At 24.9% G+C, this 12,678-nt stretch overlaps 1 protein-coding gene across 1 annotated transcript; it reads right to left on the bottom strand.

Moving 5' to 3' along the window:
• Nucleotides 1–5,465: 5,465 nt before the first annotated feature.
• On the bottom strand, nt 5,466–12,032 carry LOC145841360 (uncharacterized). The gene is made up of 8 exons (XM_082948722.1): nt 11,990–12,032; nt 11,856–11,930; nt 11,467–11,545; nt 9,836–9,945; nt 8,557–8,635; nt 7,122–7,167; nt 6,266–6,444; nt 5,466–5,579 (listed from the first exon to the last, which is right to left on the bottom strand). The coding sequence occupies exons 3-8, from the start codon at nt 11,467–11,469 to the stop codon at nt 5,466–5,468; spliced, it is 531 nt and encodes a 176-aa protein (XP_082804848.1). The 5' UTR covers nt 11,470–11,545; nt 11,856–11,930; nt 11,990–12,032.
• Nucleotides 12,033–12,678: the final 646 nt, after the last annotated feature.

Raw genomic sequence — 12,678 nt, 5'->3', positions numbered from 1 at the left:
TCTTTTTTGGGCAACTTTAGTAAGTCGGGCGCAACAACTAATAAGGGGGCCAAAGGGGAGCAGTTTTAAAATTTAAAGCAGTTACAGAACTTTTATGAAGATAACATACAATATTTGTTCTTCGGTTTGTAGTGAAGAGTAAAAAAAGTAGGACACATTTTTTTCAAAGGGGCGATTGTGTATATGAGTTTTGGAACCCTGCTTTATGTCAAATGCTTCAATGAAAAATTACTTAACTGGTTTGAAATTGCTTTAGAAAATTTTTAGAAACCTTTGTAAAAGCTAGATATTAAAAAATTAAGTTTATTTTTAATTAATTTAAGTTTAACAACAAAAAACTATTAAATTGCATTACAACAGTTACAGCTATTACATACATTTTGTTTACCCTTATTTTTATTTATAATTAAAAAGAATTATAATAACACTTTCAAACTGTTTTCTACGCTTAAATTTGATTCTAAAGTTTTATAACGAGTTGTTACATTATTATCATCACAATTGTTTTTTATATATGCTATTAAAATTTTTCTTTAAAACTGTATTTGTTTTAAAAAGTTATACAGAGAAGATCTAAAAAAAGTCTATTTTCACTTAAAAGTGGACACAAGAATAAAATAAATAAATAAATAATAACGTTGATTAACAATGAATTATTTTCTATCATAATTTAAGTAGTAAATCTATACCTAATACTTTGAATACTAGATTTTTTTTAATCTGTATGTGATGTTTCTATCATATAACTGTTTTTATATTACTTGTAAAATGCTATATGTCAAATGGAAACGGGTTTAATATGCACGAAGGGTCAAATATGCACGAAGAACACTTTTGCACGAAGACTCTATTGCACGTAGAGAAATTTTTTCAAGAAGACATTTTAGCACGAAGACAATTTTGCACGAAGGGTTCTTTTTTGCACAAGATTAAGATTAAAAATAGTAAAAAAAAAGATAATTAATTGAAAAATAAATAAATAAAAAGTTACCGACCGAAGGTAAGGGGAAACAGTCATATTGAAATTGAAAATACAAAAAAACTAGAGAAAAATAAATAAAATAAACTATAAAAAAAAAGTCACCGACTGAGGGTAAGGAGTAACAGTGATAGAATATATATCCTATATAATAAGGTTATTATTCAAACTTAAACATCTTCTACAGAGCCAACTAGAAGAGATTTTAAACAATTTTTTGGAAAAGTACGATTTTAAAAATACTGGTACATATGTTTCATAAAGCAAAACGCTTTAATCATCAGCCAGTTCAATTTAAAATCATAATGTATATATATATATATAATTTATTCAAATGGCGATTTTAAAAATTCTGGAACATATGTTTCACAAAGCTTTAATTTTTCATAAAGCTTTGATCATCAGCCAGTTAAATTCAAAATACAAAGCACTGTACTAAACAAAGATACAAAAGTTATGCAAAAAAACAAAAAACAGTATGACGTAATATTGTACATTACAAATACTCAGTACAAAAATCGATCTACCTTCTAACTAATTAAACAACTAAAATTAACGAAAACAACAGTTAATTGACTATAAAATGCTTCAAAATTTGTTGTGTTTTAAAAGAAGCTTTTTTATATGTCGACAAGACGATATAAATTCGCTTCGCTTATTTAAACAACCTTCCTTTTTTAACGCACACATAACGGCTTATTTAGTTGTTTAATTAGTTAGAAGGTAGATCGATTTTTGTACTGAATATTTGTAATGTACAATATTACGTCATGCTGTTTTTTGTTTTTTTGCATAACTTTTGTATCTTTGTTTAGTACAGTGCTTTGTATTTTGAATTTAACTGGCTGATGATCAAAGCTTTATGAAAAATTAAAGCTTTGTGAAACATATGTTCCAGAATTTTTAAAATCGCCATTTGAATAAATTATTTAAAAGCCCTTCAAGTGGGCTCAGTTGAAAGTGTTTACGTTTAAACATTAACCTTATTTTATATATATATATATATTATGTATGTATTATATACCTAAAAAGAATTTATAATCAAATAATATAATAATTTAACAATAAAAAAATTACCGACTGAGGTTAAGGGTTAGGGGTAATAGTGATAGTAAAGTAATAATAATTTAAAATTGATTAAAAAAAAACTTTTGTTTAGCCCGTGCAAAAGGGTCATAGTGCAAAAGCGTCTTCGTGCATATTTGACCCTTTGTGCATATTAGACTCCTACCCATGCCAAGTATAGATTCTTAAAATTTTTGAATAAAAATTTACTTTACGTTAAATGTATTGTTTATTATGTCTAACTATATACAACCAAAAACCCTATTTTTTTCTTTTATGCAGTAAATACAGGGTTGCCACTCGTTTTATCAAATTTCTTCCAGGTTTTTAAAAGTACACATTTTTGGGTCTATTTTTAGTTTTAAGTTAATTTCTATTTAAGAAACTGTGTTAAATAGTATAAAAATATTGAAAAGATACTGTAAAGTTACATTAAATGTATTTTTTAATAAAAAAAATTTTTGATGATGACAAAAAATCTTAATTATGTGATAGATTTTTTGTATCAAATCAAAATTTTACAGTTGAAAACGTTAAAAACTCCAGGTTTTTTGATCAATAATTCCAGGTTTTTTTTCAAAATTTCTCAAAATCCGTGTTCTCCAGGTTATTTTAGCCTAAGTTGTCAAATTCGAGGTTATTCCAGGTAAAGTAGCAACCCTGTAAATATTTGATAAATATATACAGTTTTGAAACTTGTTTGATAATTTTTAGACGTGCTATATACAATTGTTTAATCAAGTAAAATACAAAACATATATATAATTTGTTTTGTATAAAATATCTTTTTTTACTTCTTAATACTTTTGCTTAACATATTTAGTTTATATATAATAAAAGTATACATCTCCTTTAATACAAGAGTTGTAACATTAAAACAAGTCGTTTTCGACTTGATTTTTTTTTTTTTTTCGAAAATAACTACAGATTACTTAAATTACAAATTTACAACTACTTTGCGTAATAATTGTTCCTTTCCTTGGGATTATGAATGCTTGAAGAATTCTAAAAACCGGTTTCAGGCTGCAACGGCAATCGCACAAAGTAGTCTAGTGCTAATTACTTGATGTTTAAAATTTTCTTAGCTTTGCTAACAACTTTTACTAGATTCTACAATACTAATGCGTTAAACAACAGTTTACCAAAATAAGCAATTTGCCCGATAGGGGCGGTTTTGGCTATAAGAAGGTACTAATTAAGTCAAATTAAATAATGTAATTGGGTATCTAGATAGTAAAAGAACGATTATTTTAAAAATCTATGCCAGGGAAGCAATTATAAAAATGAGCTTGGATAACCCTGCGTTAAATTGATAAAAAGTCTGTAATTTTTTAATGCGATTCGTAATTTAAAGTGTTTATAAAATTGGTTTCATGAACAGGTGGTGCTTTTAGTTTCTAAAGGCTAGTGTGCGTCACAAGACTATTGAAAATTTGTTAATGTTTATAAAATATTGAGTAATTCTCAGAAGACGTTATACAGTCGAATTATTTCCCTGATTTATTTTAGAAGACGCGTTATTTGCTATTTAAACGTAAATTATAAAAAATTGTTGCTTTCTTTAAAACACTTTGTCAAATAATGTTGTTAATTCGAAAATGTTTGCTTACCAATAGTGTCTTTCTCAATAATTGATGATAAAGTTTTTCAAAAAATACATAAAGAGGCTTATAGTTAAATTTTTTTTTAAATTAATATTGTTTTTTTTAATTTAAAAATTTAGTTTGACGGTAGTTGATTTGTAAAAAAACTGCCTGTTTACATTTCTTAAATTTAGTCGTTCGTATCAGCTTTTCATTAGGCTACAACTTCGTAGCTGATTATAAACTCGCTTTCAAAGCAGAGTTGTTATTTATGAAACTTTACTAGACTTTAAAAAATTAAAGTTTGTTCTTAACCCTAAATGTCTAATATCTAAGCAAAAGAATAATTTACATGTACTAGGTCCTAAAGACTTAAATTATGGTTATTATGCAGCTAAAAGTTTCTCTAATTTAGAAGTATACATACTTTATAAACTTTAGTTTCCAATTAGTAATTAAAATATTTTACTACCTAATTGTTATTTTCAGTATGTTAACAAATATAGGAAATTTAAAGAATATATTCAGGTTTACAAAGTTTTCTTACGAGTTTTATATTTTATTAATTATATACATGTTTTGTTTAACAACATTTATTTTATATAAATTAATCGCAGACCTTTATTTTAATTTAAAAATTCACATTGAGCTTCTTTAAAACACTATTAAAGTAAATATTTTAAAATATGTAGATAGCGCATTAAGGCTAAAATTAAAGTATTAAAAAAGTATCATATGTAAAAATATTAAACTTTGCAAGCATTAGCTGCCTTACATTAATATTGTGCTACTAAGCTAGCTCTTAGTTGAACATTTTCTAAACGCAATACTTGTGAAGGTGCACACTCCGAGAAGCATCAGTGTAGCGTACTGAAAACTAAAAAATTTTTGTATATGTTTGCTACAAAAAACTTTTTTTCTATTTGCACAAATTGTTTCAAGCTAACAAACTTGTTGGACTAAAAAGTTATGCTTTGTAAACGACATCCGGCCTGCGGGCCGTAGGTTGCCCACCCTTAAGTTAGGACATAACTATAGGTAAAAAACGAAAAAGAAAATGTTATATGTTTATTCCAGCTCGAATTACTTACAACTTCTTAAAGTATCAGGATACGGCCGGATTTCGATTTGAAAAAGGCATTTGGGCCCGGAAGGATCTTGATAGAAAAAACGGATCAAGCAGATCTACTTATAATACAAGGTTGTCGAAACTTGTAGAAAAATATCGAACAATTACTAACTACCTTTAACCTGACTAATTTTAGTAGATAAATTAAAAATTCATGTACAACAAAAATTACTTAAAGTAGTAAAAGACTAAAAAGTACTAATAATCAAGTTAAATTTATAAACTAATTATAAACGCGAAAAAAAAACTTATATTTAAATTTAGACACATCATTTTTGATAAAAATTAACTTGCAATTCCAAAGCTATCATGGCATTTCAAAAAAATATCAAGTTTTAGTTTGCAGAAAATTTATAAAAAATAAATTAGTTTAAGTTGGCTTCAAGTTTTTTTTAAATTTCGTTACACCCCGAGTGAGTGTCAGCCCTGATAAAACTCCAATATTAGAAAATAAATTTAATAAATATTTTGAAGTAGAAAACAATTACTTAAAAAAGTAGAGTTGAAATTGCACAAGAAAGACTACTACACTTATTAAAATAAGTAGGTTTTTACAAATTAATAAAAACAATATTATACCGTTTTTTTATAGGAAATTTTAACTTTTAACAAGCTTATTTAATTCTATTATAGTTAAATAGTTTCTTCTTATATTAAAAAATCATTTGACACTTTTATTAAGAAACTTAACAAATACTGCTAATAGCAATCAAATGACAAGGTCTATGGGGCAAACGGAGCCAGTCGCATTTTCGTTGACCCAGTCTTTCCTATCCTCGTGCGGGTTTATATTATCGCAACATGTTTGCAGCTTGTTAACTGCCTGGTAAATTTGTTTATACTTTAAAGTTGATGCATATTTGTTAAACTTTAATATAGTTAAGTAGGAAGAATAAGTTAAATTAGGTTAAATTAAATCAGATAACTACGTGTTATTGAAAGTAGTATTACAAATTCTAAGAGTTGCAACAGTAAAAAACTATTAAACTTTTTTTTTTTTTTAATTTCAAAATATTCCAGTATACTTTTATCAAGGTTGCCACAGATTTTTTAGAAATTTCTTCCAGGTTTTTGAAAGTACACGTTTTAAGGTCTATTTTTAGTTTAAAGTTAAGTTTAAGGTTAAAAACTGTGTTAAATAGTATAATAATAATGAAAAGATACTGTAAAGCTACTTTAATTGTGTTTTATTAAATAAAAAAAAGTTTGATGATGACAAAATTTTTATATCGATATGATAGATTTTTCATGTCATATAAAAATTTTACTATTAATCATGTAGAAATTGTTTAAAATTTCGGTTTTTTTCAATATTTCTCAAATTCCAGGTTTTTTTAGCCTAAATTGTCAAATTCCAGGGTTTTCCAGGATTCCAGGTCTTGTGGCAACCATGTTTTATACACTTAAAAACAAAATATAAGTCATGAAAAACAAATAATTAATAAATATAACTTCTTAAGTAGCAAAATAACTGGCACGTACTTAAAAATTATAGACAATCAAACTTACTTTGCTAGAATCTTTAGAGCAGTCTCTATTTAATTGACAATAAGTATCAAGTAGTTCGGAAATTTTTTCAACTCTACTAGTTTCTTCGTTTTCAATAAACTCAAAAGATGAAATAGTATTATCAGACCAACTGTGTAACAGCTTATTATACTCTTTTACTAAAACTGATATTTCTTCTGCTGAAAAAGATATAATTTTACTAGCAATTTAATTTTTTTAATTTTATAATACGATTCTGACTAATGTCTACTTTATTACAACTACTTAATACAAATAGAAGTGTTTCGAAATGTTCTAATTTGAATATATATATTAAACACTATTGCATACTTTGTAAATTTTTGCGAAATAATTCATATAATTTACTTATAAAAGTAAAGAATAAAAATAAAGTTATTATAATTTAATCTTTATAAGTTTAGCTTTTTTATTAAATGCATCAAAAATCAATTATTTTAATCCTATATCATTGGTATATATAATAATCATATCAAGATATATATTTTTAAAGTAAAAATATTGTTAAAACTGATACATTTTTTTTTTTATTATTACATTTTATAAAACTATATTATTTTAATTTTTAGTAAATAAAGCTTCTTAAAAGAAATTACAACTATTATTAAATAAACTTTATATAAGCGTAATTAGTATTTATTTTTAAACATAAACATTAACTATCGAAATAGTTTAATTAAACTCAACTTTGACCTGAAAAAGTTTAAAAAATTCGCTTAAAAGTTAAATTGTTTAAGTTAAAACTTGAAGGGAGATAATAGATATAAAACTGAATACTTGTTATAAACTTGAGAATGTATTCAAAATTATTTTAGCTTAAAAAAATATTTAAACTTACAAACTGCATTTCTATAAGCCATCGCTTTGTTAATTTGTTCTTCAGGCTAAAAAATTTTTTCATACTTTAAACAACCTTTTATTTAAATAATAGATTTTTGGTAAAATTTATTCATCTAAAAGTTTATAATGACATAGAAAAACAAAAACATATCTTAGTGTAAAATAATACAATAATTATATACAATATATTACAATAATAATATACAGTAATATTAATAATGAAATACAAAAGTTTTATTTTAAATTATGATTATTGTAATAGAGTAAAATTTATAATGACGCTTTTTAGTAAGTGGATAAAATATTTAATATTATTATTAAAGCTTACCGGTACTAAGTTCTAGACTACTCTAAGATAAAACAAAAATAAGTACGCTTTACATGCTTCTCTAAATTTTACAAATTGAAGACATATTCTAAATATAAGATAAAATTAAAAGATAAGTTTAAGTTTGAACATATAGTTAAAAATTTAATTAAACCAGTACACATTTTCATGCAGCCAAAACGTATAATATATTAATTGCAATCTATTTACTAGTATGAAACACTTCATTTAGATCTAGATTTACAACGTGGTCTTTATTTTAACTACCAGAAATTAGTCATAAACTAACAAAAAATGCAGAAACTATGGATTTATACGGGGATCATATTTGGTGTTTAACAAGTTCGTGTCAAAGATGCAATTTAAAAAGGCAATCAAGAGCAATTTAATTCAAACTTAACGGCGTGAACAAATTGAAATATTAATGTTTATTTCTTTAAAGTTGGAAGTGAATTATAAAAATATAAATTTACATTTTTAATTTACTTTTATTTCCCTAGAAATAGACAACGAAATAGTTATGTCTTTTACCTTTTTACAAAACTAAATGTATCTTAAAAATAAACGAAACTTATAATCTATAAAAAGTGACTTAAATTTTATAGTTTAGGTTTTTGTATGAAAATTAATTTTATTTTTTTGCTAACACAGTGTCCTTACCCCTTCCCTATTACTTTAAATTGCCTTTAATAGTTTATTGAAAGGAAACAAGTCAAACTAATAATGGTAAGAAGATAATAAACAACTTGTTTTAAGTCATTGAAAAAAAGTTCGACTAGTTTAAGTATAAAATATTCAAACTTATATTAGTACGTAAATTGAAATATACGATAAGTCAAAAAAGTTTAAGATATAAATAAGATGGATCTACTTAGTAGTATTTATACCCCTACCTAAGTTTATCAAACAATGTTTATAGGCATATTATATTTTAAGTATAAATAATTTAAGATGCAAAAGCACAAAATTGTTCCTGATAATTTTTTGATTTCAAAACTAATTTCAACATTAATTCACTTTATATATCTTAGAATATTTAAAAATAAAATCATTTTTTCTATTAAAGTTTAAAAATAAACTATATAATTTTTTATTAAAAACAAACTTCATTTTTGTTAATTTTTTCCTGCAAATCCTCATCTAGTTGAAGAAAATGATTTCCTGTTGTTTCAAGTTGATTGTACCTAAATTTTTAAAATATACCTATAAATTCAGCACACAATAATTCAGCACACAACTGAGAGTGTTTGAAATTTTTGATCTTCACTAATACTTTTACAAATGGCTTTTTTATCTAAGGCAACTGAAGGTTGTATAACTTAATAAAACCATACACTCACTCATATGAAAGTAAATTAGTAAAGTATAAAGAAAAATAAATATAAACAACAGTTTAGTAATTATAAGTATTTTATTATGACTTTAACCTCTTTTAGTTTAGATTTAAGAACTAATAAAAAGTAAACAACTCAAAAAAAGCTTAAAAATTTTGAAAATATAATAAAACTATTAATTGCCTTATGTATTTAAGTATACAGTAGAGATATTCATAAGGTAAGCCTTTAAAGAAGTACCCAATAAATCTCGAAAACAAGTAGAATTAAACATTTCTGAAAAAATACTATGGTATCTTGCTATATAAATTCAGTTAAATTAACAAAAATATGGTATTAGTGATACTTAGCAATCATCCTAAATACACAATTATTTTTGATAGATTTTGTTAATTCTACAATAAACTAGGTAGTGGGTATTTAATTAAAGTAAATTTGATTAAAGCTACTATTTGGTGTTCATAGGATAAATTTTTTCCATAGCTGCAAAGTACACATTTTACGTTAAGTACGCGCTTTTGCCTGGGTTTGAGGTGCATATCTTACCGATGTCCCTACCCTACTGTAGTAAAATGTTCATAAAATATAGAACAAATTCTCAGAAGTAAAGGAATATCTTTTGCTAAAGGTCTTAATAATAAATACTTATGTAAAAGTCTAGTTAAAATAAACTTGTCTAAAATCAAATTTCATATTTTATTAATATAAGTAATCTAACCTAGACTATTCATTATTAGATTAAACAACTAGTTATATTTCTAATGTTATGTCAATAACTCGATAGCTTATATCAATGATCTCAAAGTTTTTGATTCGTATTAATTTTTTTTAAAAACTATGTATAAACAATGCAAATCGTTCTCTATGTGGTAAAGTAAAAATCAGCATGCGCAAAGGAAAAAAACAATTTAAAATACTTAACTGTAATATTTATTTTAATTTAAAGTTGCATACAAAATAAATATACAATTTATGTAAAACTTAGCTTTTTATGCTTAACCTGTTAACTTTAAAATAAAATATTACATATAATTTGAAAATAAAAATTACTTTTGAAACATTTTGACCCGTAGTTTAGTAATGGACTTGTTGATTGATTTTATTTCAGTCCGTTTTATATCATGCAGATCATGTAGAGGTTGTATAACATTCATTTTGAGCTTAAGGTAAAATAAAATATTTTTTTATTTCATTCTAATAAATTTATTATAAAATATATAGTATTAAGAAAATTTTAAAATTGAACAGAAATAACTTTCCTTTTACAGGGTTGCCACTGATTTTTGGGAGATTTCTCTCAGGTTTTGGAAAGTACATGTTTTAGGATCTATTTTTAGTTTAAAGTTGATTTTAAGGTTAAAAACTGTTTTAAGTAGTATAATAACAATGATATTCCACTAAAATTTCAAAGAAAAAATTATAGTGAAATCCATAAGATATAGCAAAATTAAAGGGAAATTATCAAAAAAACAATGAATTTTAAACGTTGCAAACATATTTTTAAGGTAAATAAAGTAAAATATGTCATTAATCGTTTATTTGCACAGTCTTAAAAATAAATTTACAAAGTTCGAGGGTTTTTGAGCTCTAATTTTAGTTAAATAAGCAAGCTTTAGATAAATTGTATTTAAAATAAAAAGAAAAAACTTCATCCGCTAGGTGGTGACATAGAGTCACAAGTTTGTATTGAGATTGCAAAGATCTTGATTTAAAAAAATAATAAATAAAAAAAATATATATCAAATTTTTTTACTCGTTTCTTCACCACGCGGTGTTACTGTTTTGGCTTTCAAATTTCAAACATCAAGCAAAAAAATCTTAATTTTTAGGGATTTTAAAACATTTTTCAATTTTTTATAGAGGTTTATAGGGAAGTGGAAACACTGGATAATATACGGTAAAGCTACTTTAAATGTTTTTTTTTTTTTAAAATTTGATGATGACAAAAATTAGACCCAAAAATAATTTTAACAATATGACAGATTTTTCGTGTGAGATCAAAACTTTACTACTTAACATGTAAAAATTGTTCAAAATTCCAATTTTTTTCAGGTTTTATTAGCAACTTTTGTTCAAAATATCAGGTTTTTTAGTGATTTGTTCAAAATTTCAGGTTTATTTTTCAAAATTTCTTAAATTCCAGGTTTCTTTTAGCCTATATTGTCATATTCCAGGTTCTTTCAGGATTCCAAATTTTGTGGCAACCCTGCTTTTAACAAACCTGGCTTTTTAACTAGTCAAAATAAGTTTTGGTTACAGTTTGTCAAAAATTAATGGACTTACTACTCTCACAAAACAAAATATCACTAAGCAAAACTGAATTGCTAAAGTTACAAGGTTTTTATTAGATCTAAAAAATATAATACTAAAACCAAAGTAAATTTTATTTGTAATTAGGGTTCTGTTTCAAATATTTAAATATGTCAAGCATACACACACATATGTTTTTTCTCAGCCTAACAAATTCAGAACCTACGCTTAAAATAAAATTTGTAAATTATATATTACTTAAAATAAAATATTTTATTCATCTTGCTACTAAAAAAATATTTTAGTGACAATAAATATTTTTCTAAAACAACGCAAATTACAAAACTTTAACTGATTTAACTAAAATAAAAAAGTTAATCTAAATTAATTAAATTCAATCTGTTAAACTATTCTAAAATTTATCAACTAACCATAGATGCGAAATTATAGTGAGATTTAGACTGAAACTTTGTTGAATTTTTTAGCTGTTTCCAAGCTTCACCAAAAGTTCTTTAGAAAATTAATTATTATTTTAATAAGTATAAATAATCTAATTCTTAATAACTATTTGACTTAAATAAAAACCATTAGAATTTAAATAAATTTACTACAGAAGTACACTCCTAATATGTGTAAAAACAAAGTATTTTATGCCAATTTATGGAAAAACAAGAACACTAAAATACCCTTATTATTTTCAAAAATATTTAATTAGTGTATAATAAGATTTTTTTGATAAAACTGTGTCTTTTACAATAAAAACATTATTTAAATACTTATATACACTGCATTAAGAAAAGTAAAAAGCTTTTAAATATACCCAGAAAGCCTTGAACCATGCAGGCAATTTGAAATATTGGCAAGACCTTTTGAGTATTGTAGTTCAAGCTGCTCTCTATTGGATAATATCTAATGTCAAAACTCAACCTTTAAAAAAGATAAATATTCAAATACCTTGCCTCTAATAGTTTGGTCAGCTCTAAACACTTGCGCTTGTCTTGCATTACTTTGCTGTACACTATATGAAATCCTGATGAGTCACTTGTATCTTGCTTAAAGGTTTAATTTACAAAAATTATATATAATTTAATTCCTAATATAGGTTAAAGCATTAAAGTGCATTTTGAAAGCTATATTAAGTCTATCAAAAATAATGAATTTTAACAAAAATACAGAATCATGTTTGATTAAAATACTTAATCATTTGTAACATTTGACTTTTAAAGATAACATCAGCAAAAGTCTACAGAGCTATTTTCTTATGCCGTGAGACAAGCAAGTTTACAAGGTTTGGTCATACCAAATCAATCATCAGACCACAAGCTTTTGGTAGACTGACACCCCGGTTTTGTTCTTGTTGAAACTTGTCAGTCAGACGTAACAAAAAAACCTGCAGTCATCAACCTACAAACGGTATTTAATATTTTACCAAAGGTACCGCTTGCTGGTACTGATTGATAAATGACATCAGCTTTTATTTACTGTTATCCTCTAGGCAAGACAGCTGGTACGCTTGTTTTAAATACGATCAATTGACAATGTATTAAAATTTGCACGGCAAAAGACACACCAAATTCACTGAACAATAATGGCAAACAGTACCTTCATGGTAAAACATGATACACAAATTGTAGATTGGCAAC

This window comes from Thalia democratica, chromosome 7 (assembly GCF_965202585.1).
Source record: "Thalia democratica chromosome 7, ktThaDemo2.hap1.1, whole genome shotgun sequence".
Classification (NCBI taxonomy): Eukaryota; Metazoa; Chordata; class Thaliacea; order Salpida; family Salpidae; genus Thalia; species Thalia democratica.
The sequence above is the reverse complement of the archived record's forward strand: the minus strand, read 5'-3'. Positions and strand labels throughout refer to the sequence as shown.